Source organism: Epinephelus fuscoguttatus, linkage group LG7 (genome assembly GCF_011397635.1).
Source record: "Epinephelus fuscoguttatus linkage group LG7, E.fuscoguttatus.final_Chr_v1".
Taxonomy (NCBI): Eukaryota; Metazoa; Chordata; class Actinopteri; order Perciformes; family Serranidae; genus Epinephelus; species Epinephelus fuscoguttatus.
Window position 1 is genome coordinate 30698494 of NC_064758.1, and position 26897 is coordinate 30725390.

Here is a 26897-nt window from a genome sequence, read left to right on the forward strand (position 1 = left end):
CAAAGTGGAGAGATATCAGATATCAGAGTGAGGGGGCTGCCCTTTGGTCAGCCCCCTCACTGCCCTTTGGTCAGGCGCCCCGAGCGGTTGGGGGGTTTGGTGCCTTGCTCAAGGGCACCTCAGCAGTGCCCAGGAGGTGAACTGGCACCTCTCCAGCCACCAGTCCACGCTCCATATTTTGGTCCAGAGGGGGACTCGAACAGGCGACCCTCCGGTTCCCAACCCAAGTCCCTATGGACTGAGCTACTGCCACCCCCACTTCAGTTGGGGCATCATAGTTGGTGGATAAGAAGACAATTAGCTTGTTTAAGTACTTCATCTTCTCTTGTACACAGGTGTGTCTTGGCTGGTCACAATAAAAGGCCTCTCTAAAATGTGCAGTTTTATCACACAAAACAGTGACGTGGATGTTGCAAAGGTTTGTTTTGTCTGACTAGAACTGTTGCCTGTGAACTGAATATTTATTTCACTCAATGAAGTCGTATTCAATGTCGGTTCTGAGAGTTTGGCAGTACATCCAATCAGCCTCACAACCTTAAAGCACAAGCATCCACACCAGCTCAGGATCTCCACATCCAGTGTCTTCACCTGCAAAATTGTCTGAGACCAGCCAACGGGGACAGCTGATTCAACAGTTGGTTGTGTGATTGTGTGTTGATATGGAGGTCCTGGTCTCGCTCACTAGACCGGTTGGATATAATAATAATAATAATAATAATAATAATAACTTTAATTTATATAGCGCCTTTCAAGAAACCAAAGGTCACTTTACAATACATAGTAATGAAACAATAACACCAACAGAACAGAACAATACAACGCAGGCAGTACAGAAAAGCGAAAAACTATAGCAAACAACAGAAAAAAGCAGAGAAACTGATGGAACACTGGGCATGAGATGGATTATCGAATTAAAAAGCCATGGTGAACAGATGAGTTTTCAGGGTGGATTTGAAAATGTTCAGTGAAGGGGCGTTGCAGGTTACAGGGGGGAGAGAGTTCCAGAGGGTGGGGGCAACAACGCTGAAGGCCTGGTCACCAAAAGTTTGTAGGCGGGAGTGAGGGATGAAGAGTAGACTGGAGTCAGAGAAGCACAGAGATCTGGACGGAGTGTAGGGGTGGAGGAGGTCTGTTATGTACTGTGGGGCGAGGGCATGGAGGGACTTGTAGGTGAGGAGGAGGATTTTGTAGATTATGCGGGACTTGACCGGGAGCCAGTGGAGATGGATGAAGGTGGGGGTGATGTGCTGCCAGGGCATGGTGCAGGTGAGGACCCTGGCAGCTGAGTTTTGTACATATTGGAGCCTGTCCAGGGTTTTGTTGGGAACCCCAAACAGGACACCATTGCAGTAGTCCAGGCGGGAAGTGATGAAGGAGTGGATGAGTGTTTCTGCAACTGAGTCGGTGAGTGATGGCCGGAGTCTGGAGATGTTTTCCAGGTGGTGGAAAGCAGATTTGGTGACAGATTTGATGTGGGTCTGAAATGAGAGGGTGGAGTCGAGGATCACTCCCAGGTTGCGGACCTCAGCAGATGGTAAGATGGTGGCACTGTCAATGGTTAGGATTAGATCCCCAACCTTCCCGAGCAGTGCCTTGGGGGCCACAACCATGAGCTCTGTCTTGTTGCTGTTGAGTTTGAGTAGATTAGATGTCAACCACGATTTTATTTTGAGGAGGCCATTGATGAGAGACTGAGGGGGCAGATGGGCAGAGGGTTTTGTACTGATGTAGAGCTGGGTGTCGTCGGCATATGAATGAAAGTTGCGACCATGGCGGTGGATGATTTTGCCTAGCGGGAGCATGTAAATGTTGAACAGAAGGGGGCCAAGCACCGAGCCTTGGGGGACACCGTGATTGACGGAGGCAGGGGAGGAGGGGGAACCAGCATGGGTAACAAATTGTTTACAGTCAGAGAGGTAGGAATGGAAGAATGAGAGGGCCGAGTCCTGGCAAATTCTCGGAAACATTAGAAATGGCTTATGGCAGTGAAATGAACATGCAATTCACAGGCAACAGCTCTGGTAGACAAATGTTCACACTGTTTAATCAGTATCTTGATACACCACACCTGTTCAGTGGATGGATTATAGATTATGTTGGCAAAGTGCTCACTTACATGGATTTATGTGTGAACAGAATTTGAGGGAACTAAGCCTTTTGTGTGCCTTTTTTACTGTATAGTGCTTACAATTTTAGATTTAAGTTTTGTGTATCATCAGATTTGTCTTCTCTTCTTTCCTCCTATAATAACTCCAGTCAGAGCCCCCAGGGCAAAGTACACGATAGTAGGAGAAGCTTTACGTTATATCGTCCCTGCACATTTGCAATGCTCAATCGGCTGTGGAGGTCAAGACTGCAAGTATGACAACCCAAGTTACTGGAGTGATGCCCAACAGGCCATTCAAGGCCTCTACTCATCCTGGTACACATGCTTGGTCTACTTTAGTAGTTCTGACAGTACAACAAAACATAAGTTTTCCAAATGATCTTTTTTCGTGTCAGTAGCTTTAAACCCCACTATCTTTTTTTCTGTTGTTTTAGGGTTACTGATCATCTTCTTGCTATGTCCAGACCCTCAACAGAAATCATTGAGAAGTATAACATCATCGATCAGTTCAGAAGGTACAAATAACTTTGTCTGAAGGTCTCTCAGGAGTTTACTGCCAAAGAATGAATTGTTCATGTCTCTGTCTTTGTGTGTGTCTGTCTCAAGAACTGGTATTAAAACGGTGATCAACCTACAGACACCTGGTGAACATGCCAGCTGTGGAAGCCCTCTGGAGCCAGAAAGTGGCTTCTCGTACCGCCCAGAGGTCTTCATGGAACACAACAGTAAGCACTTTATACACTAGTTATTGGTGTTTCTGTGTTGCTGCTCAGATTTCACTGAAAACAAAATATCATTTCAGTTTATTTCTACAATTTTGCCTGGAGTGACTACGGAGTGGCCAACCTCACCACTGTGTTGGATATGGTGAAGGTCATGGCCTTCGCACTGCAGGAGGGAAAGGTAGCAGTCCACTGCCATGCTGGCCTTGGCAGAACAGGTAAGGAATTATGCATGAAGTGTTCTGAGTTTTCGGGACAGTCTTGAATTATATCTGACATACAATAAATGGTCTCCCCTTTCTTAACTGCAGGTGTGCTGTTAGCATGTTTCTTGGCCTATGCTACCAGGATGACTGCCAACCAGGCTATTTTATTTGTACGTGCTAAACGCCCAAACTCCATCCAGACCCGAGGTCAGCTGAGCTGTGTCAGAGAGTTTGTCCAGTTCCTTGCCCCCTTGAGGAGTGTCTTTTCCTGTGCTGAGCCTCGATTCAACCGAGTCACCCTGTCCCAGTACCTGAACCGCCAAAGACACATATTGCATGGCTATGAGAGGAAGGAGCTGAGGTACCTCCCAAAGATTATCCAGTTAGTGTCTCGCTTGCTGTTGGACATTGCAGAAAACCGACAGGTGATTGAGGAAGACATTCTGGAGGCCCCTGACATCCATGACTTAGAGATGACTCTCAGTATCATTGAGGAGATGGGCCCGGAGTTCTTTAGAAAAGAGCCCCGCTTACCAGGCGCACCCACATTACCCAGACATTTTAACGAGCCACCCATCTTCTACCATCGCAAAAGTCTGAGCTACAGCGAGTCCGACTTGAGACGACTGGGCTCACAGCTCAACCTCCTCACACAACCTCTCAGCTCCTTGTCGCAGAGCGATGCTGAATTATCCATTGCCCCATCGGAGGCTGCTTGTGCTACAACCCAGCACTCAGGCTGGAACAGCAACATGTCGGACGTTTCAGGTGGCTCAACAGGCCTTTCACACAACTCAACAGGCTCACTCTGGCAAGTCAAGAATGTAGAAAACCAAAAAGATGTATCCATTCTGCTGAAGAAAGTGAAGGGGAAAACCATCCAACGCAGTGAGTCTGTGGGACACAACGAAAGTACCAAATATGCTACCATGTTGTCCAGGTGGAAGGCAGAGCAGAGGGAAGAGTTAGGGATGAATGGGAAGAAGCCTCGAGTTACAGGGGAAGAGCAGTCAGAGAAGTCGGAGGTGCCCTTTATTACCCTGCAGTCAGAGCTGTCCCTGGAGGCCAGGAGGTTGCTTGTGGCACAGTCCCTGGCAGTAGACCTTTTTCTTGATGGAGAAGAAGAGCATAGGACCAGAGTCTTGTCCTGGCAGGTAACTGACCAGTGATGTAGTGGTCCTTTCCCTGATGTGAACTTTTATTTTGACAAGGCAATTCAAGTTTTTTTTCTGCATGATACATAACATACAAATGCCAGTTATTAAATGAATCCATGCTCTAATTTTGGTGACTCAGCATCAAGTGTCTACAATAAGTTCAAAGCAGCTATTAATGGCATGAAAACTCTTCACATAGAATAAGTTGTCTCAGTCACATACAGGCAGACAGGGTCTAACATGACTCCCTAAATGTGTGCAGGCAGAGCTGAACCAAGGCGGTGGCTGGGAGAGGCTGTGTATGGAGCGGGATCCCTTCATCCTCACTGGGCTCATGTGGGCATGGCTGGAGCAGCTTAAAGAGCCGGTCATCTCCATCCAGGACGCCAAAGCCCTGAACCCTCTCACTGATCCTCAAACTGTCCTCAACACACTTGACCAGGTCAGTGTGTACTCTACATTGATTCACATTTAAAGCAACGGAGATAGGACTACAAAGTTCCCAAATTTGGCTTAACCCTCGTTTTCATCTCTTCCCAGGCCTCTAAACAAACATTAACATGCATACTAGATTGTATGGCTCACATGCTGGAGATACCACAAGAGGTTGAAAATGCATTCCTGAATCGTACCATCAAGGCTTTCACCTGGGTAAGAAAATCAACACACCCAATTATTTGGGATTCATTTTACAATTTAATGACCTTGTTATTGGTTTTGTTTCAACAACTTGAGTCTTGTTTGCATTTCAACAGCTGGACAATAAATCAGAGGATGGAAGCAAAGTGTATGAGTCCATGACTGAAGTCCTACGGAGTGTCCTTGAGGAGATGAGATGCATGGCCCTCAAAGCAGATGAGACGCCAATGTCTCCACCTACCTTCCCTTAAACATAGATACCACCATTCATCTTTATGTGGTGCACCGCCTGTACCTCCATGTGGAGGCATGAGAGAGAGGAAGGGATGCTTTTGTGCCTTGTGACAACTTTTTTTCAAGATTTTGTCATTGTGGGATTAATATAAACACTTGTGGTACACAGATTATCGTCGTTTAATACGCCTTAGTATTTTCTTACCTCAGTCATGAGTGGAGGCAACATATAGACAAACAGGTGACCAATATATTTTTTAAACATGATGCCTTAAGACTGGTCATAATCAACAGCACATACCTCAGCTCCTAAAGAGTAGTTAAAGAACATATTATTACAGACTTCTCCACTGATACTCAACTTACAGCCCATGGGCCAAATCTGACAAGCGATAAGGTGCCGGGTGACCCACTGACCATTTGGTCTCCACTGGCCTCCTGTCATTTTGCAAACGTGGCCCCTGGGCAAAGCAAGTTGAGTACCGCTGGACTTCTTTCTTCACAAGCATGTTGATCACACAGCATATCAATGCCTTCCTGTCTCATAACATAGTGTATATCATCTTTAATGACTGTTACATTCTGTTTGCTGTAAACATAGACTTTCCAAAGAACATCCAGATGTCAGTATATATGATGGAGTTCACAATAAAAGCAAATGTTCCTCCTTCTAATGGGTTGTGCAAACTGCTTATAGGCACCTTTCTGTGAGCAAGTGACGCTTAGGAGGTGAAGGAATAAGCTTTTAGGACATCCTTCCCGTCGTTTCCCTCAACTGAGGCCACAATGCTTGAGTAGTCACAGGCAACATGAGTGAACCCTCTGGAAAACAGGACACAAAGCATGAAGTGAGGTTAGGAAATGTAGATTAGAAAACCCACCCGTAATTGGGCTGTTGAGTTACTAGTGTCTTGGCTGCGGACCAGTGCTAAAGCATACAGTACCTTGACATTGTGTGAGAGCCTCCCAGTAAGTGGTATTGGCTCTCCAGGGTCAACCCACGATCTCTGTCATTTTTCCATGTCAGCACTCGTAAGGAGAGATCCTGAGATGCTGTCACTGCTCGAAAGCTATCCTGTAAATGTGAGGACAAAGACCATAATTGCAGTGTGTACAACAAATACTTTCAATAAGTGAAGGGATATTTCTTTGAATTCCAAATGAGAAAACAGCCTACCACACATATAGAAGAGATTGGCATAACATGCTCTTTAAAGCTAGCGAGCTGGGCTCCTTTCAGAGAGTAGATCCACAGCTCCTGGCCAGATGCCAGCACTAAGCAGTTGCTGTCCTTGGCCTCCAGAAGGATGTTTGAGGACCAGGTGTTCAGTGTCAATGGGAAGGACTCCACCTGCTGGACTAAAAAGAGATTCAAAATCATACCAGCACAAGCCTACAGCAATATTTAGGAAAAATCCATCCACCTTTTAAACCCCTGAACTGCTGAGCAGGAGTAATTCTGAGATGTAGAGTTGTCATATTCATTTTCTGAAGTACCCACTTATATTAACACTAATATTAAAGGGACAGAGGTGTCTGCCTTCTCTCGAATATGGTGGAACTAGATGGCATGACTTGTGGTGCTCAAAACACCAAGGATGAAATAAAATTGAATGAAATGACATGAAACAAAATACAATAAAATAAAATAAAATAAAAAAAATGAAATAAAATAATAAAAAAATAAAATACAATTAAATACAATTAAATTAAATTAAATTAAATTAAATTTAATGAAATGAAATTTAATTTAATTTATTTACTTTAAAAATTTGAAAAAAAAAAAAAAATTGAGAAACTCAACAGCTATGTCTCTTTCCAGAAATCATGACTCGCTTACTCAAGATAATCCACAGACCTTGCTGTGAGCAGTTTCATGTAGGAACTATTTTCTTTCTACCAAACTACATCCGTCAACCGCTTCACCACACAGAGGGCAGCGTGCATCTACTGCTAGCTCACAAAACACCACTGAGCTACTGTTACAGCTCAGCTGAGGAGGACGCCATAAATGTATATATCTGGCACTGTCAGAAGCACAAGCCTTCTCTGTGAGTAGATGCACGCTTCCTTCTGCGCTGTGATGCAGTAAGCGGGTGTAGTTTGGTAAAAAGAAAATAGTTCCTACATGAAACTGCTCACAACAAGGTCTGTGGATTATCTTCAGTAATCAGGTCATGATTTCTGTAAAGAGACATTGCTGTTGAGTTTTTCAAATGTATTTTTTTGGCACTTTGAGCACCACAAGTCGAGTGCCATCTAGTCTCATTATATTGTAATGCAGGCAGACATCTTTACAGCTGGTATCTCCGACACTCAGCAACTCACACTAAAACAATCTAGACTGATAAACAGCACTACAGGTAGGAGGTAAAATAGGTATGTTTGATTTTGGAAGGAACTGTCCCTTTAAACTTCCACTCTTGAGATGTTGGCATGCCGGTCATCCACGGGAATAAGCAAAATACACAATGACAAATGTATCCTGTCTGGCAGCATCTGTACCAGCAGCTTAACAATACCTGCAGGAACTAGTGGATTTTCCTACAATGATTCACCGACTGACTGCAGTTTTCTAATGACTAATATAAGATTCTGCACCACATTTATACTGTAGCATTTCAAAGTCACGTATATCAGTCCTCACCCAGGATATCTGACTTGTACTTCGTCTTTTTAATGCTGACATCGAACACAGTGAGGGCTTTGTTGTTTGGGTGCTCGTTGTGGTGGATGATGGCCAGTCTGGCAGGCTGGGTGGGTATGAAGACAGCAGCCTGGCACCCAGTAACTGGCACAGACTGGCACAGAGGATCTTCATCCTCAGAAGGCGAGGTCAAACTCTCTGTATAAATCACCTGCAAACAAACCAAACAACAGAAGTCTATAAAATCTGTGTGTAATGTTTCACTCCTGGCATCCCAGAACACCTATTTCCCCCACTGTGTTATTTGCACTGAGGTAATTTGGCAAAAGGAAACACACGAGAACAGACCAGAGCAGGAAACAAAAATATACAGTCAGCCTGTCAAAGACAACAAGAAATACCTTTGGACTTAAATCATCATTGTCCTTGGTTCCAGCAGTAATCCATTTCTTGTCAGGTGAGACTAGGAGTGTGTTGACTTTAAAGGTGTCACACACCATTACGCTGGACTTTTTAGTCAAAGCTGAATCAGCTAGTGTGCACACAGATCCCTGACTGGTTCCAACCTGGAGGAGAATATAATGAAAACCATTCCTAGACGAAATAAAATATTATTTCCAGACTTCTGAGAGAATTCTGAACTTACAGACAGAAACCAATTGTTGCTGATATTGTACTGTACTAATGTACAGTGTGGGGATCCAGCAGAGAAGGAGGCCACCTCCTGGCCAGTCTGACCGTGCCAGGTCTTGATGAGGCCCGTGGAGTCTGCTGTGACCACAACGTCACGCTGTTCATCAGTTACAATCGCTGTCAGGGGACTCTGCACAGGACTGCACCACAGGACTTCACCCTGAGAGAGAGAAAGGTGCAACATCAGGTGAATGTCTTGATGAGGGCATTTATTTATTCCAGTGGCTTGTGAAAATCAATTTCAGTCATGTTCAGCTGGAATGAAAGCTGCATACACGCAGCTTGCAGTGGCACATGACGGCAGTACGGATCACGGTCTGAATGAGTGTCACTTTTAACTCGGGCTTTACTTCATGGCATCTCAGATCTAAGAAGAACACCAGTTGGAAATGTACTGTGGAAATGGACTGATACGAGCTTATAGCGTGACACTTAAAGGAATAGTTCACCTACAAAATGACCATTTGTGTATCAGTTAGTCGTCCCTGGTTATATTCAACTGATGAAGACAACTTTCTTTTTCTCACATGCCTCCACAGAGTTCAAAAACAGAAAATTCTTGATAATTGTAGTAAAAGAGGGCAGCGTTTAACATCAGCAAAACTATATCAGATGTCACATGGTGTGAGCAGAACCATCCATAGCTTAATGTGACAAAGACAATGGAGTCAGTGTGGACATTGTGGAGGACTACAGGTACCTGGGAGTGCATACTGACAATAAACTGGACTGGTCCAAGAACACTGAAGCTCTCTACAAGAAGGGCCAGAGCCGCCTCTATTTTCCGAGGACGCTGAGGTCCTTTAACATCTGCCGGACAATGCTGAGGATGTTTGATGAGTTTGTGGTGACAAGTGCTATCCTGTTTGCTGTTGTGTGCTGGGGCAGAAGGCTGAGGGTAGCAGACACCAGCAGACTCAATAAACTGATTAGCAAGGCCAGTAACGTCATAGCTGGACTCTCTGGTGGCAGCATCAGAGAGGAGGATGCTGTCTAAGATATGTGTTTTTTGTTTCTCCAACCGCTTATCCTCTTGAGGGTCGCGGGGGGGGGCTGGAGCCTATCCCAGCTGACATTGGGTGAGAGGTAGGGTACACCCTGGACAGGTCACCAGACTATCACAGGGCTGACACATAGAGACAGACAACCATTCACACTCACATTCACACCTACGGACAATTTAGAGTCACCAATTAACCTGCATGTCTTTGGACTGTTGGAGGAAGCTGGAGTACCCACACGCTGACACGGGGAGAACATGCAAACTCTGCACAGAAGGGCTCGAGAAGGGATCGAACCAGGAACCCTCTTGCTGTGAGGTGACAGTGCTAACCACCACACCACCGTGCCTCCCTAAGATATGCGTCATCTTGGAAACTGTCTCCCACCCACTCCATGATGTGCTGGACAGACACAGGAGCACATTCAGTGACAGACTCATTCCCCCAAGATGCACCACAGAGCGCCACAGGAAATCAGTGTCAGAGTCAATAGACTGGTACTTGGGCTTTTTAACCTTCTGCATTTATAATTCCTGGTTATCTATTGGGTGCAATACTTCAAATGCTGCAATATTCAGTGCAATTATTGAACTGTGCAATATTTTTCACCTCTTGAATATATTAATTCAACATACAATGCACATAACTGTACATATTTCTTATATTTACCCTGATTCTATTGTTGTTTTATTCTACTGATGTATATATTGTAGTTAAATTTTCACACTGACAAGGATGATATTTTCTTTTAATATTTTAATTTCATATCTTAAATTCTAGTGTTAATCACTGTAGCATAATGCACATCTTATTTTTTATTTTACTGCACATTCCATACCTACTTTATTTTATTTATTGCTTTATATTTACACACTTTTTTTTTTTACATACTCTTATTCTTGAGTCTTATAATTCTCTATTCGTTACATCGGAGTCACTGTAACGAATCATAATTTCCCCTTGGGGATCAATACAGTACTTCTGATTCTGATTTCTGAAAACATCCGTTTGTAAGCTGTCACACAACTCATGCAATATCATCACAGCCTCATTCATCCAGTCGTATGCTCAGTACTTTCCAAACACATGCACTTCACTAAAGCACTTCCACATACAGGTAGCATGTCCGGGCCAGCGTACGCGTTTGAACTCTGCTTGTGCATTCTGATGTGCAGAGTTCAAACACATGCACTTGCCAAGGCACACTACCTGTCCATGCCTGAGAGAGTTTATGTGGAAGTAATGTTTGAGCAAGATGATCTGGCTGCTCCTTCATTGAAAGAGTTCGTACAACTGCGCTCAGACAATGTGAGGACATCTGGGATGTTTTCTTGTTTTTGGATTCTTTGTTCATTGTGGAGGCATGTGAGAAAAACAGGTTTTTTTCCCCCTAAATTTAAAGTACAACAGGGTGAGTTATTGATGTACAAATGATCATTTTGTGGGTGAAGTGTTCCTTTCTTTGCCTGTAAATACTGTATTAAAGTAATACAATATAATTTAGGTCAGATGGGGGGTAAAAAAATCAAAACTCTGCCTCCACACAAGCCAACATTTTGCAATATATACTGAGAATGCATAATGATTTGCTGAAGGTGTTGCACTTACATTCTGGACGTCCCATGCTCGCACTGTACCATCAGAGGAGGCGCTGCACACTGTGGCACTGCTGCTCCAGACGTTAGGAAACTGAGCCGAGTTCCCCTGCAGGTACACCAACCCGACCACCCTGCCTGATGGACAGCACGTCAGATATGGAAATGAGATACGAGAGACATCATGAAGGCATGCGCAGGAGATTCCAGACAAACAGACAAACAACATACCTGTGTGTCCTCTGAGGCTTTTGCAGGTGTAACCTCCTGACCTGCCTTTCGTCATATTCGCCTCTAAGTGGCAACGACGCAGGAAGTATTTCTTCCACGAGTGATTCACGTGTTCACTCCCCAGGACTGCGAGGTTACAGAAACTCCAACGCTGCAGACACATCCTCCTGAGAGGGAAACACAGACTTTGATGTTAAGAATATTTTTTATTCATTTTTTTAAAGAATTAAACAAACACAATAGACATGATGTAGATAGGACAATCATGACATTGTTCTATTCTGCTTTAATTGAGTCTGTTCTCTCCTTCAGTGTTGTCTGTTGGTTTGGTAATCTGAGCCTTAAAAACAAAAACAAGTTGGATAAAGTGGTCAAGTTGTGCTGTAAGATCACTGGTGTTACTTTTGATAACCTACAGCATCTGTGTGAAGAGAGCATCACCTCTAAAGCTACGTTTACTGTCTCTCAACATCCCCTCATGTTGAGTTTCAGATGCTTCCATCAGGACGGAGGTTTTGCCTCCCTAAATGCAGCAGTGTGTGATACTGGATTCTGTGTGTTATGTATTGTACTGTCTGTATCTCAAATTGCCCCTTAGGGACATTAAAGTTTTACCTTACCTTACCTTACCTTACCTTACTTACCTTACCTTAAATCAGTGGTTCCCAACCTTTTTCTTGAGGGACCCATATTTTTACCATTGTAGACTTTGGTGCCCCCTACACATGTTACACACGCCCTCATCCTCACGATGCATATCTTAAAAAATGTCTATGCTAATTTACTTATTCATTTTTAAATAAACAAATACACTTTTAATATACCCCTTAAATTCTTTTGTTTTTAATAGATAAATGAATTAAATTTTGACACATAACACATCCCTTAAAATCAAGAGGGCTCTGCGACCCCCCACGGCTCTTTGGTGCCTGTCTAGGAGGGTCGCGCCCCAGGTTGGGAACTACTGCATAAAAGCACCCAGTGCCATTCAGAAAAAAAGGCAGGGGATTAATATCTAGAGCTCCAGTCCAAAGCTGTCAGTTGTCATCAATATGGGCAAAACAGGAGACTGCCCCTTCTGCCAGGACGGTCAAGAGTGAAAAAACACAACAAACAAACAAAAAAACCCAAAAACAGGGAAAACACACGAGTGTGAAACTGCTGGAATATTATATAGCACACATAGGGTGTCTACAGGTATCAGACACTTAAATTCAATGCTTTTTAAGACCTTATCAAGATATTTTTTTAGCAAAATTTAAAACAAATAATCTTTTTCTGATTCATTCATTGCAGGTAAGTACATGTAGTCCCGTGCAGAGGTAGGTTTTATGTAGGAATATAGTTATTAGAGTTAAGTTAAGCGACATTTTGCCAACAGATGAGTGCAAGTATAAAGTAAAAAGACAGTGTCAGGGTTCAGTGGTAGGTTTTAAGTTTTGTAACATCAGAAATGTGAACCTTCACACAGAAGAGCTTGACTCATTTTGACAAAAATACATTAAAACATGAATAAATGAAATAAGATAAAATTTCTGTGGCTATTAAGAACTCACAAATTAAAAATTAAAACCATTTAATGACTTTAAAGGCCTAATATTGATTAAAAAAAATAGCCTACATTAAGGTTAAGACATTTTATTCTGTTTTGAGATATTATCCACAGGTGCATGACGTTGCAAAAGACAGAAATGAAAGTACGAACAAATCTCACCTCCATAGCCAGGGAGTCTCTGCAGCTTCATTCCACTCCTAAAAATATATATTATAGCATATTAATCAGACACAAAACATATAAAAGGCTCGCTCATATTGCAGTCACTACTTCCGCAACTTGGACACTCCTTACCTTACACACACTGGAGGCACTGATTAAATCTTCCTCGGGCAGAAAGGTAAAAATAAGAATAAGGCAATCACTGATCAAGTGCGGCTGATCAATATCCATACTGATATCTATAATAGGCACCCCTTCACCTACTATTCCTCCTCTGTAAGTGAGAGCAACAGCAGCTCAATGTTTGGGCAAACTACGGAAACAAAACAAGGACATGGGGGTGTGGTTTGTTTAGCTGGTAGCCTGCAATGTCTCCACTGCGCCACCAGATGTCGCCATTGTAAAAGGTAGGTGAGGGACAGGACGGAGGCGCACGGCCGGTTGCGCGCAGCAGATGCTTTATTAATGGATAAATCCCAATTTTAAATGTGGAAAAATTCAAAAAGGACATGAATGCTTGTATTTAACTTCATAAATGTTTGATTTAACCACCTGCTGTCTGACTGAAGAGAGCAGCACTCTCTTTTTGAGGTAATTGCTTTAAAAAGTTGCTTCTTGCTTGTCTTTTATTTATTGTTTTAAATATATCTGCAGGATTCTGTGATGCTTTTTTGTAAGTGTGGAAAAAAATCATTTAGAGAAGATAAACTGCGTAAAAATGCGCGTAAATGGGCACATTACATCGAGCCCTGACCCACTTAATAACCAAATAAGAGGCCACTCCAATCAGTCAAGGTGAATTCACAGCAGAGGAGTGTGTGTGTGTGAGTGTGTGTGTATGTGTGCTGAGATTCAGCCCTGGCGGGATTCTTAAGCAGGGCCCCATGTCTCCTGTGAACACGCCCCAGATAGATGAGCCAGATATATAGCCAAGACCTGCGGGTAGCAGAGGAACTGTGAGAAAGAGATAATCGCACTTGCTCACCCCAAGGGTTACCTGTGACACCCTCGCAATGACAAGAGGGCCCAGCGAAAGGGGGCCACGTAAAAGGAGCTTGGAGGATACCCTAACCGGCAATTTGTAGAGAAACAACTCACCCGAGCGTGTGCTTTTCCTTTTTTTTTTGATGCTTTTCGTCATTTTGGAGTTCCTTTGGAGTTACCTGGGCTGTGATCGATCGGAGAATAAGCGAACCGAGTTACTCATCAGCTCCGCAGATCGTTGCATGAAACTGAGAGTGGGGCCGCAATGAGTCGGAGAACGAGACGCTGGATTTTAAGAGTTTTACTTTGTCTGGGGATTGTTTATTTGAAAATTGGGTGAGCTGCGCTTATTTGACTTCACACACAGATTGTTGTAGGTTATTCTCAAACACTAAAACTGACAAATGACAGGAGACTTTAATCTGCTGTTGGACCATTTGTGCGCCAATGTATTTTATATTTGCTCATAAATAGGCAGGTGATTTTATAAACGATACAAAGCTTAAAGGAAAGAGCGCAAACTTTTATTAGACTCGTGGCATTTCCCGGTTTATGATTATTACCTCAATGACATTTCCTTTATTATACTTTTGATATTTATGCCAGCGTGCTTTTACCAGACTTTAAAAGTATCTGAAACTTTTACGCAGCATTTAAGAATCAGTGTAGTGGTGCACTTTAGTTCAGACATGTTACAGAAAAGTAGAACTAATAATTCTGGTGATAATTTCTGCTGTTAAAATACAGTTAAAATCCAGTGTATTTTCTACAGAGGTATATGTTAAATATTTGGATGATGACCCCCAGCTACTATTTAATAAACCAAACTGTGAAAATACATTTGATTTTAAAGGTTATGTAAGATCTTTAAGATAAAAATAAACTCAAAGTGACAGCCAAAAATGTCAGAAAATAGATAAATGGTCGATGGCTGCATTTTCTCAGTCATATCCATCTTCCATTCACAGTGGCTTCTCGTCGGTGGTGGCCCTAGGTGCGAGCATAATCTGTAACAAGATCCCCGGTTTGGCCCCTAGACAACGGATTATCTGCCAGAGTCGCCCCGATGCCATTATCGTCATCGGAGAGGGAGCCCAAATGGGCATCAACGAGTGTCAGTTTCAGTTCAAAAACGGGCGCTGGAACTGCTCTGCGCTTGGAGAGAGGACAGTCTTCGGAAAAGAGTTGAAAGTGGGTATGTTGCTGTCTGTTAACGTTTGTTTTACAGTTTGAAACATGTTTTATTTACAGCAGTTAACACCATTTCTGAATCACCTCACGCTTCCATGCGCATCTGTGCGTAAAATGCGCACAGGCTTCATCTCTGGCTCTTTTGTGATTTCCCTCAAAATTCCTTTAAATATAAAACAGTGCCAAATAGAAGTTCGGGATTTAGCCTGTCAATAAGTTGGAGTTTTGTTTTATTTTTAAATGACACTGACATGCATCCTTTCCCACATGTTTTACACAATCTAATCTCCTAGCAGGTGCTCTTTATCTGAAGCCAAACTCTCCACCAGACAAACTTCTCCTGCACATAAATGATCATCTGCCCTGCATCATCCATAGCATCCCAAAAGGAGTCAGTGTCACTTACATCAGGCCCTAGTTTTTCCTCCAGACTTTTCACAGAGTGGAGCTTTTTCTACAAAAGGCATCTGAAGCCAGCGCTGTAACAAAGCTCTTGTGAATGTTGGCAGCCTTTCTTTTCAGCCCGGCAGAGTCTCTGGAGACACATTTTCACTGGTCTTTATCCTGTCTAGCGATGGGTGCTGTGGCTCTCACTGTACGGACGTAGATCTTACCACGGGTATAAGTTACAGCGGGGCAAAGCCAAGAGGAAAGCAAGACCTGAAAGTACTAAATTAGAAGAACAAATTAGTTCAAATCTGAGACAAAAGTCTGCTGTGGAGAGTGGACGGACTTTAGGGAATGCTGAAATTGTGGCTGGAGTTTTGTGACCTGTTTGTTGGCGACTATAAACTGAAAAGGAGGATTAGAGATTGTTAGTTATCAAGGATACCAATACCAGGAAGATCTATAATGAAGTATAATGATGCCTTTATGGCTACAGCCTGCGTGCAGAGTTTAAAAACCACAGAGGATGCTTTGTAAAACCATTCAGATAAGAATTCTTAAATATTTTCATCCTGGCACAGCTATTGAAGTAAAACAAAGAATCCAAATACCCTTTCACACAATGGTCAGTAGCTTGGACCAGCTGTTTGAGGCCATCCTGCTGCTGCTGTTGGAAAGAAAGGATTATCTCTTCATGCTGTTGAAATGAAAACAGTGGTGTTTGACAATCTGTTCCTTTATGAATGAGTGGTTTTAGCCCATCAAGAGTCTTGGTTTGTGTTTCCAAGACAGGAGTTTAAGTCTATGGCTTGGACAGCCATACCAAATAGATTGGTTTCACTGATCAGATTAGGGTAGAAGGCCACTGGTTGTAAATGAACGCCATTGTTGATGCCCAGGCTGAGTGGAGCTGTGGTGCTCGCAATTGTTCTTAAAGCGAAGGAGGACTGACCCGTGAACTGACATAATCCTCACGGGTAACGCAAGGTGCATCAGCTTTGAGCCATTTTCGGCCTCGACTGTGTTTGCACTTGAACTTTGTAGTTACACTAAGCTGTATGAGATGAGGTCCATATAAAGAGGCCGAAGGGTGCATGACTCTGCAGAGATGAAAGAGGAACAAACATGGCAGAAGAACAGTGAACTGGCACTTCTAGTTCAACTTAAAAAGGCTTTTGATTTTCTCTCGTCCACTCTCTTTTTTAATATCTTCCACCTCTCATTACACGGTTAGGAAGAATTCATACCATCTCTTGCGGTGAACTCATGCACTCAGAACTGCAGGGGAAAAATTAACAACGGTGCAGTCAGAGCTGACTGACACACCTTCTTTTTTGGCTTGGAGCCCATCGAGTCTATAAAAACGTCCACATAATTGATGCCTCAATATGAGCTCTTTTTTTTTTCAATGGCAAGGGCACACATCCAAGATGTTTATCAAAAACATGGCGGCTTTACATAGTGGAGCGGGTGGTAGGAGGAAGCACAAAGAAGGTATGGTGTTTGTTTTGAACAAACAGAGACAAGAGGAGTTTATTTACACATAGATATGATGGATGTTATAATCAGGAGTTTCCTGTTTGCATGATAATGAATCACAGATCTGAAAGTGAAAAGATGCTACTTGTTGATCATGGATATGAATATTACAGTATGGGCTTTTCTCATATTGTATTATGAGGGAAAAGTTGCATCATATAAAGCTGTGAATGAGATATATCAGTGTTTCTTCCTCTGCTTATTATTCGACCGGAGAACTTTGTTTCAGGATCTGTCTGTATGAGTCCTGTCAGATTAACCTTTAGTGTTTTGTCGATATTTCTGTGTGCATGTAAATGATTTGTTAGCCAGACTTGGGCGAGATAACGACAGGAAGAAGACTCAGATGTCAGTGCCTTATGAGTTTGCACAGAATGTGACAGTTTCTGAGTGGATCAATAGCCCTTCCTTGACGACAACCCTCTTATTCATACTGCTTTGTTGACTATGCCGCCAGTGGCCATTTTGGTTCACGGGCAGGACAGTTTCCAGGTCAGGTTTCAAAACACTGCAGCCCTTTAGTAATATGTCAGCAGCACTGTGATGTAAGCACACATACTGTTAATGATTAATCTAGTTCTTAAAAAATCCTGGTGCTTCAACTGTAGGAGTAACATCATAACATTCTTTACTCAAAAACATCTCACCCTGCAACACTGTATTCATCCCTCTTTTTTTTTCTGTTCCACTATAGGGAGCAAAGAGGCTGCGTTCACCTACGCCATCATCGCAGCAGGGGTGGCACACGCCATTACAGCTGCCTGTACACAGGGCAACCTGAGTGACTGTAGCTGTGATAAGGAGAAGCAGGGTTTCTACAGCAAAGACCAGGGCTGGAAGTGGGGAGGCTGCTCGGCAGATATCAGCTACGGCCTGGGCTTCTCCAAAGTATTTATCGACGCTCGGGAGGTCAAACAGAATGCGAGGACACTCATGAACCTCCATAATAACGAGGTGGGACGCAAGGTAAGTTGTTAGCAATAAGGCTCTTTACAGGACAGTGACTGTACAGATCATGAATACTCACCTTGCTTTGCCTGGGGCGCTTTTTGGCAAAAGTGACAGGAGGTCAGGGGCCAGTTAATAAACAAACATTAATAACATTTATCAGTATATATAATAAATTAACTACCTGTTTTCACCTGTTGACGTTTGCTGTCCTCATTCAGCTTTGCCAAGAGGCAAATCCACTTGCAGTAGCCCTGCACAGGGGTGTATCTATAATTTGAGGACATTCAGGACTTAGCCTGGACCACTGTTGGAAGGTTTTGTGGATTCACCCCCTTTTTTTTAACAAGCTTTGTTTTAATTCTTTTTAAATGCACTCTGGCACCCTATTTACCAAATGATCGTTTGGACACCCTGCACCCTATCACGGGTCAGATTTAGCCTTAATGTGAGTGTCACCGTTGTGCTGTGGTCACAATACGAGCAAGAATGCAACAGTGTGACCTGTTACATCATCGCTAAGTTGCCTATGTTGCTCAAGCGCTCGTCAACGTAGTTACGTCATCACCGGCTTGTGTGTCTCTGCTACAAAGCATCTTGAATGTCATCTAAAGTTTGTATTTTTTTTCCCAAAAAGCATCTCTTCTTTTGATTAATGTGTGAGTCCCATTTTAGCATTGCATTTTGCCGCTCCATTGTATCCCAATGTGCACCTCAATGCATGTGAAGTTAGCATAGTGTCAGCTAACTAAGCTAAATAACACTGTACCACAGCTGGAAACAAAAACATATGATTGGTTGACGCTTCATCACGTCATTGGGGTGCTGAAGAAAGTTAATGCCAGCTGAAGTTGTATTTGTAGTGCGTCTTGCTGTCCAAAGCGACAAGTGCCAGGTGTCAGTTTGTAGCCATTTTAATCCATAGAATTTGTTCCCATCTCCACCTTCAAATCCTTTCAAGTCACAGAGACTATAAGTGACTAAAAGTGATGGTGAACTTGTGATTAACTAGTCTGAGTCTGGCCCCGGTAACAGTTAACGGTCCCTGCCATGATGTGGTGTGGGTGAACCTTGCCAAAGATCTGGGCAGCGGGGCCAAGACTGAACAAGCAGTGGAATAAAAGGCTGCTTTTAAGGAAAGAGCTGTCTAAGTGGCAGGGTTTGATTACAACCCAGATCTCTGCGCTGAAAACAGATTGACACTGTACAAAAAGGCATTAGCCCACTTGCCCCCCATGCTTTGCACCACTGGGGCAGTGTACAGTTACCTTTATGACAATCCCCACCCACAATTTCGCTAATATCACGAGCCCACATCAGGTGCAATGTGCTTGTACATGCACCACAGGGGTGTTTACTGTTTGGTTATTAACGTCATTGAGTAATATGTGTCTTTGTTGACATGCAATCCACCTGCATACTGGCTCTAATACACAGATTTAACTCAGTCATTAGGTGAAAGGTCCAAATTTGATTGGATCAAGTAAAAATCAGTGTCAGTATATCATGAAATCAGCTATGCTTACAGTCAGAACCCACTGCTAAACGGCATTACAACATAAAACATAAGAGACATTAATAATATGATAAGGAAAGGATGCTTCTCATGATGTGCTGACCTGCTCATTTGATGGCTCTTCTGTATGCACGGCTGCAGAGCACTGCAGAGTGACAAAAAGACTCCAGGAAGTCTTGAGGTTAGAGATTGAGTGGAATAATGTGCCAAACAGCTAAAGTGAGGTTGGAGTTAGTGAGGAATAAAAAAAGCAGCTTTGCCCAAAGTTAACTCACATCCTGTCTCCCTCTCTCTCTCTCTCTATCTCACTGTGCCAAATAGCCTGATTCACACAACTGACACGTCCATCCCCACACTGCCTGAAAAGCCTCTCCGCACACAATTGTCCCCAGTAGATCATTTTCTATGTGCGTTTCAGGACCATGAATTCAAATTGGCTTATCTGGACAGCTAAATTGCCTCCCAGGGAAAAGACTGTATTTGTGGATTCAAACTTTGCTACTTTCTCTCCTTCCTGCTAATAAATGGCCTCTCTGTTTTGATAGTTACCACCCCCCTCCTCCTTTATTTATGCTAATCAAACGCAGTGACACTGAGCGGGAGCGCCGTTCACAGCTCCCTGGTCGAAGACGTCCAGACAAAGGCTGTCACAAGTGTTGGTCACAGAACAACTGATGGATTAAGGGAGTCGAAGCCAAGAGTTTTATGAAGTGGTTCGCTCGGGGAAAAGTTGTTGTTTTTTTCTGGTTCTTGTTCACACGTCTGTGTTTGGGTTCCATTCTTACCGTTTACTTGCCAAGAGCGCGGAGGCATAAATATCTCGTCAATGGCTTCAGGAGACCGGATCGCATGCTAAACTCGTCGCACTTTAACGGAAGGAAATTGCAGTTGACCTTGCTGCTTAAGAAAATTCCAGTTTCAGTCAATGGCACTTCTCATTGTCATCAGTTCAGGGTTTAGCAGTAATCCTAGTCACTCGGCGCCTTGTACAGTCACTCTTGACATTTGTGTGTTGTGTGTGGTAACTACACACACAGAGCCTGAAATCTGATACATTATTTTGGCTTCTGTGTATATGGTATCACACAGCTATGCGGTGGGGCTGTATTTAATCCCCAGCCATGGTGTATTTGTCAGTCACATTGTTATTAAGTTGCGTGTTTGTCATTTGCCTCGAAGTGCAGGAGTTGAAATGTGAATTAAGACAGATTGAAACAAATCAGGGATTTAGAATATGTAGAGTTGCATGAGTTGCAGTTTCATTCTGAAAAATATAAATAAATATAACACAGAAAAAAAAATCATTATTTTAGCAAACTGCATGGTAATTGGTTTTAATAATCTAGTATGAGTGTTATTAACCTATCATCAGAGTGCATTCATCACTCATCACTGGCATGTTTTTACAGTTGCCGGTCGTTACTACGTTACTAAGTTGTTTTTGTGTGTGCAGGTCCTGCAAGAGAACATGCGACTGGAATGCAAGTGTCATGGCGTCTCAGGCTCCTGCACCACCAAAACCTGCTGGACTACACTTCCCAAGTTCCGCGAGCTCGGCTACATTCTCAAGGAGAAGTATGCCCATGCGGTGCACGTGGAGCCAATCAAAGCCAGCCGCAACAAGCGCCCTAAATTCCTCAAGATCAAGAAGCCTTACTCGTACCGGAAGCCCATGGATACAGACCTGGTGTACATAGACAAGTCGCCTAACTACTGCGAGGCGGACCTCGTGACAGGGAGCTTGGGGACACAGGGCAGGGTGTGTAACAAGACTATGATGCAGCACATCAGCGGCTGTGACTTGATGTGCTGCGGCCGGGGATACAACACACACCAGTACTCGCGTGTCTGGCAGTGCAACTGCAAGTTCCTGTGGTGCTGCTATGTTAAATGCAACACCTGCAGTGAGAGGACAGAGGTGTACACATGCAAATGATAATATTTATTGGATGGTGTGTGTGTCTGTGTATATGTGTGTGTGTGTGTGTGTGTGTGTGTGTGATGACGTATGTGAGCGTGCGGGTTCTTGTCTTTGTGTTTTCATGGACAAACTGGAGCTGTTGAACTTTACAAGAGGGCTGTTATTGCAGCCTTTTCATACATAATGAGGAACTACTGTACTGTGTATACAGTAAGCTGAAGATGGGGTGTCATGATTCTTTTGCACACATAGCTCTTCACCCCTCTTCTTGGACTGTTCGTTGGGGCACAATGTTGAAAAAGTGTGACTAAACACCGCTAAGGGAAAAACTGAACCCTGGCATGTGGGACTGGGTACCCACGGTGTGAGCCAGAGACGCAAATGCCAAGACTTTTAAGCTATATGGACATTTAGGAAATGGATGTTTCCAATGCAAATGAATTATGGTGGATGTGATTGCTGGGCAGGACACACTGCTGTAGTTCTCACTCTGTGCGCAGATGAAATGACACAGCCATTTGGAATATTTAACATACTGTATTTAGAGAATGAAAATAATTAATATTAATTTATTCTATAAAAGAAACTACTGATTTTATCCATTATGGATCAAAAAATGACTAAATGTTGGGTTTTAGTTTATTAAAGCGAAACTTGTCCACACACTTGTTAACACACTGGATTTGAACCTGCCTGGAATAATGTGTCATGTTCTGGAATCAGATTGTTCCAGATGAAACTGCTGTAGGCTACTCACACTGACCTTCTGACCCTCTCATGAGTTTGTCTTCCCTCTGTTTGCTGCTAGTCTAGAGAATCCCACTTGTTGAGGTCGAAGGCTGTACGCTCTACTGACTGTCTTCAATGGCGTCGCTTACTTCAAGCTGATTGAGCTTAACAGGTCTTAGTCACTGATCAAAAACACGGGCACATTCTCCACTTTTGGTAAATATTGGTTCATAGAGTATATTTTGTAAAAGCCTATTTTTATATGAATGTCTTATTTATATCTTTTGCATATTCAATGTCAAGTTCTGACTCTGACGCCTGTTTTTAAATCCCTGTGGAAAAAAAAGCTGATATGTAAGTTGGCCCCTGCTGTCACTGCCATAGTTGTATATTGTAAGTGATAGAAACTGTTTATATGTGTCTGTGTTCAAACATCTGTGTTTACTGCGTTTCATGACTACTACTGATGGAATACAGGAACAGAATAACACTAACAAGACATGATTTCCATTATTGCTTCCTCGTACATTCAAGTCTCACTCTGATCATGACAGAAGAACAAATGGGAATAGAAAAGGACCTGTGGAGAATGTTCAGGCTTGCAAGGACAAAACATACCTGAACAGCTGTAATGGTTAGCTAACAGGGAAAAAATGGCACTGTGTATACAAGAATTGAAAATTGAAGAAAAGTAACACTGACCTTAAAGGGACAGTTCACCCCAAAATTGAAAATACACATTTTTCCTCTTACCTGTGGCACTATATATCAGTCTAGACTGATTTGGTGTGAGTTGCTCAGTGTTGGAGATGTCTGCCTTCTCTCCAGTAGATGGCACTCAGCTTGTGGCGATTAAAGGGCCAAAAACAAACAAACAAAAACATTAAAAAACATCGTCATTTTCCAGAAATCGTGAGCTTGTTACCGAACATAATCCACGGACCTTGTTGTGAGCAGTTTCATGTAGAAACAATTTTCTTTCGGCTGAACAACACCTGCCAACTGTATCACCACACAGAAGGAAGTGTGCATCTACTGTTAGCTCAGCTAGCACCACTGAGCTAGCTAACGTTACAGCTCAGCCAAGGAGGATGCCATTAATGTTTACATCTTCCCTGTAACAAAAACAAGCCTCTCGTCCCAACACATTCTCACTCTGACCTTGTCACATATCGACGTTTGGTCATGGACTTTCCCCACATCCATACACAACGTGCAAGGTACCCTGGGTGTGTTGGTTGTTGATGTTCTGGGACGGCGTGTCAATTTCTGTCTGTTATGTACATTGTCTTCTTTCATGATACACTTCCATTTTCACAGGAAATTTAACATTTACATACAGTCTCTTTCAAAATAAAAGCACTACACCAGTACAACAGTCAGTTTAGGCAACTAAAGCTCGTGGTTAGATTTAGGAAAAAAGACCAGGATTTGGTTTTATGATCTTACGGAAAGCAAACACCAGTCCCTCAGGTGGAAGTTGGTGTTTGTTGGACCCATCCACTACTGCTCCTACCTGCACAACTCGGACTTTCGCCACCTTAACTTTTGTCCTTGTCCTGCTGCGTTTCCCTCTGATGCCGCCGGGTGCCATTAAACTATAATAGCAACCAGCTGCGTATCACGCCGATGTTAAAGGACGCCCTTTTTCGTGGTTTCTGATGCCACAAGTCACTGCCCAAGCGCTAGATTTCGACAACTTTGGATTGAGACCGGACTCCTCGTCCATGAGTAGATGCACACTTCCTTCTGTGCTGTGATATGGTTGGCAGGTATAGTTCAGTGGAAAGAAAACAGTTCCTACATGAAACTGCTCACAACAAGGTCTGTGGACTATGTTGAGTAACTGAGTCATGGCCTCTGGAAAGAGACAGTGCTGTTGAGTTTTTCATTTTTTTTTTATTTTTGAGCTGAGAGCCATCTGGTTTCATTATTTTAAAGAGAAAACAGACATCTCTACAGTCAATATCTCCAACACTCTGCAACTCACACCAACAGTCTAGACAGATAAATAGGACTACAGGTAAGAAGAAAAATATGTATTTTTGATTTTGGGTGAACTGTCCCTTTAACATTTTTTGGCCATTAACCAGCATAGTAGAGGAGTTGTTGAACTTTTATGACATTAATTGCTCATTATATAGGAATCATTTAGTGTCATCACTTAGACTTTCAAATGAACATAAATGTAAATCGTTATTAATGGTAGCTATGTGGTGGTTTGCAGCAGCATTAGACAATGTTAGAGTCATTAAATTTGGATAAATATTCTCAAATATCACACGGTCACCATGGAGATAAATCAGTTCTCAAAGTGCTTATCCTACAAGTACAATGTGTGCAGTACTGGGCAGCAGAAAGAGAGACGTCTTTTGAGAGGGGAAAGTTATTCAGGCTTAATTGAGGGCCCATCTTGCAGACTGGGAAGCAGTTGAATGTGTCAGAGGAGAAAAGTGTTTGTGCTCTAATGGTAGGGTACCAGAGTAATTGATGAGACTGGTTGGGCAGACTGTCACGGAGATGACTTGCTCAGTCGGGGGAGTGGGAGCTGTCAGGTGATAGATGACTCGCACATCTGCTTCATTCACTCCTGGGCCACTAGTTGCTACAACAACTCCAGTGCAGCAGAGAAAATGCAGGGCAGTCTCCAAGAGAGGCCGGCCGATGTGTCAGGGAAATGTTAACGATGCTAAAGCCCACAGTCGTTACAGATTCCACTCTCATCGGCCTGGAAGTGGAGCGGGGAGACAGGCCTGAGGTGTTGACGGAAAACCTGCTCCCAATAATCTCCTGGGATTGACAAATGTGGCCTGTAAAGTTTTCACCTGTGCTGTGTTTCAGAACATTCCCACACGGGCATTTTCCTTGTAAAACTTTCTTTTTTTTATCCCCATAGAAAAAACTGATACACATGAGATTTCAGGTTTAATTTACAGTAGATTAGCCGTATCATGTGTCATTGGCAGTGATAATCTGCCCAGAATAAAGAGAAAAGGGCGTGAAGGGGATAATAACAGAGGCTTGTCTCTGTCTGACAAAAGCTTTTAGCTTTCATAATATTGATACAAAAGACTCTCGCATAAGAAAAGACAGCTGCTAAAAAAGCTCTGGTTAAACCTAAACCAGGGTTTTGTGTCTAAGACGCACATCACATTATCTCATGAACAAAACACTTAACATCTTAGAGTCCTTTATATGTGTCACTTATTTACTTTCACTTGCAGTAATCTAACATTCAGTTTTGGAGAAGCTACTTTGGAAAGTACCAATTACATCACACTGGAAGAATCTGAAATACAGCAGAGCTACCCTACCGAGATATATAGTTTGGTTAACTAAAGTTACTTTGTAAAAAATAAAATAGAATAAAAATATATATCAAAATGACAATGCACATGTGATACAAAAGTATAATGAAATATAATACAGAAAAGTGACATAAAAAAAACTGCAACTCAATTGAGCAGAAGTGCCCACTTGTTCACAGGTCATACATTAACCAAAAAAAATAATAATAAAAAATAAATAAATAAATAAAATAAATAAATAAATAAAACAAAAGGAAATTAAATTAAATTAAATTAAGAAATGCCCCACCATTTAAAAGAAAGTGCAAGGAATGTTTGCTTTGGTTTTATGTAGGCTACAATGTCCAATAGTCAGACTCCTGACTTCCAGAAACTGGACTCCAAGTGGACTGGTGCACCAAGCAGGATTACTCATTTATCCATGTAGCTTCTAAAATAGCAGGCAACAACTTCCTTGAACATTTGTTAATAAATATCAATAATCAATAGGCTACTACTGACTTATTGTGGTCAAAGGGGGTTCAATTACAGTTAAGAAGCAATGGTAAAATTAAAATAAGAAATCCTTCCTTCCATGTTTATAGTTTTAGTAGTTACAGATGCTGTACGTAACTCTGGAGAAAGACAGTTGATTGTTGTTGAGTCTTACTCATAGGTTGTCAAATACCAACGCTTTGAGTTTGTAGCCAAGCTGAACCACGCACTCAGAGCGTTGGTATTTGACAACCTTAGAATGAGACTAAACAATAAACTTTCCCTAGAGTCACATACAGCACTGTTAAATACGCAAAACATGGCAAAAAAGTAATTTACCAACTTAAATCATGATGCAAATATCAATGAACTACCAGCTACCTACTGTAACATGTAGTTAAACTACTTGTTTGATTTCATATAGTTTACAGTGTTAGGAAAAATACATCATAACTGCAGTTTACTAAAATACTAGCTACTTCACAATTAAAAGTAGTAAAACTATATCTAAAAAAAATTAGCTAATCAAAGTAAAACTATCGTCAAAAAGTAGTTAACTAAACTGACAACTAAACTGACTAAAGTGTAGATGTGTTTGATTAAAAGCCCAGGGTAGGCCAACCCTCACCTTAGCAGCCCATGGATGTGTTTTAAGAAGAAGAGCAGTTATTGGTGTAGTGGAGGGAATGCACAGGTATAGTGGGGCAACAGTAGCTCAGTTGGAGCAGCAGTGGCTCAGTCCATAGGGACTTGAGTTGGGAACCGGAGGGTCACCGGCCCAAGTCCCCATCCGGACCAAATATGGAGCATGGACTGGTAGCTCGAGAGGTGCCACTTCGCCTCTTGGGCACTGCTGAGGTGCCAAAGTAGATAACTACTGACAGAGCTACTAACATTTGAATGTCGTTAAACTGCCCATCAACTACTTCAAATTGTAGTTCATCCATCCAT

At 42.6% G+C, this 26897-nt stretch overlaps 3 protein-coding genes across 3 annotated transcripts; 2 read left to right on the forward strand and 1 right to left on the reverse strand.

Annotated features, from left to right (window-relative positions):
• The first annotated feature begins 1972 nt into the window (after positions 1–1972).
• Positions 1973–5173, forward strand: ptpdc1b (protein tyrosine phosphatase domain containing 1b). Its single transcript, XM_049580977.1, has 9 exons — positions 1973–2021; positions 2137–2422; positions 2542–2622; positions 2714–2832; positions 2910–3047; positions 3141–4189; positions 4455–4634; positions 4733–4843; positions 4948–5173. The coding sequence occupies exons 1-9, from the start codon at positions 1973–1975 to the stop codon at positions 5080–5082; spliced, it is 2148 nt and encodes a 715-aa protein (XP_049436934.1). The 3' UTR covers positions 5083–5173.
• Positions 5174–5227: 54 nt separating this feature from the next.
• Positions 5228–13257, reverse strand: fbxw12 (F-box and WD repeat domain containing 12). The gene is made up of 10 exons (XM_049581999.1): positions 13082–13257; positions 12947–12984; positions 11233–11399; positions 11015–11139; positions 8359–8565; positions 8114–8278; positions 7713–7923; positions 6243–6424; positions 6010–6140; positions 5228–5887 (listed from the first exon to the last, which is right to left on the reverse strand). The coding sequence occupies exons 1-10, from the start codon at positions 13178–13180 to the stop codon at positions 5788–5790; spliced, it is 1425 nt and encodes a 474-aa protein (XP_049437956.1). The 5' UTR covers positions 13181–13257; the 3' UTR covers positions 5228–5787.
• A 521-nt stretch (positions 13258–13778) lies between these two features.
• Positions 13779–22529, forward strand: LOC125892232 (protein Wnt-7a). Its single transcript, XM_049582114.1, has 4 exons — positions 13779–14269; positions 14902–15128; positions 17745–18016; positions 20968–22529. The coding sequence occupies exons 1-4, from the start codon at positions 14199–14201 to the stop codon at positions 21448–21450; spliced, it is 1053 nt and encodes a 350-aa protein (XP_049438071.1). The 5' UTR covers positions 13779–14198; the 3' UTR covers positions 21451–22529.
• The last annotated feature ends 4368 nt before the right edge of the window (positions 22530–26897 follow it).

Excerpts from the sequence above, each read along its gene's own strand:
- ptpdc1b (XM_049580977.1), top strand. The coding sequence starts at position 1,973 with ATGGCTTATGGCAGTGAAATGAACATGCAATTCACAGGCAACAGCTCT. Across the intron at positions 2,022-2,136 it reads ATTCACAGGCAACAGCTCTG|AATTTGAGGGAACTAAGCCT; the intron begins GTAGACAAATGT and ends ATGTGTGAACAG. Across the intron at positions 3,048-3,140 it reads TGCTGGCCTTGGCAGAACAG|GTGTGCTGTTAGCATGTTTC; the intron begins GTAAGGAATTAT and ends TCTTAACTGCAG.
- fbxw12 (XM_049581999.1), bottom strand. The coding sequence starts at position 13,180 with ATGGATATTGATCAGCCGCACTTGATCAGTGATTGCCTTATTCTTATT. Across the intron at positions 12,985-13,081 it reads GTGCCTCCAGTGTGTGTAAG|GAGTGGAATGAAGCTGCAGA; the intron begins GTAAGGAGTGTC and ends ATATATTTTTAG. Across the intron at positions 8,279-8,358 it reads GCAACAATTGGTTTCTGTCT|GTTGGAACCAGTCAGGGATC; the intron begins GTAAGTTCAGAA and ends ATTCTCCTCCAG.
- LOC125892232 (XM_049582114.1), top strand. The coding sequence starts at position 14,199 with ATGAGTCGGAGAACGAGACGCTGGATTTTAAGAGTTTTACTTTGTCTG. Across the intron at positions 14,270-14,901 it reads ATTGTTTATTTGAAAATTGG|TGGCTTCTCGTCGGTGGTGG; the intron begins GTGAGCTGCGCT and ends TTCCATTCACAG. Across the intron at positions 18,017-20,967 it reads ATAACGAGGTGGGACGCAAG|GTCCTGCAAGAGAACATGCG; the intron begins GTAAGTTGTTAG and ends TTGTGTGTGCAG.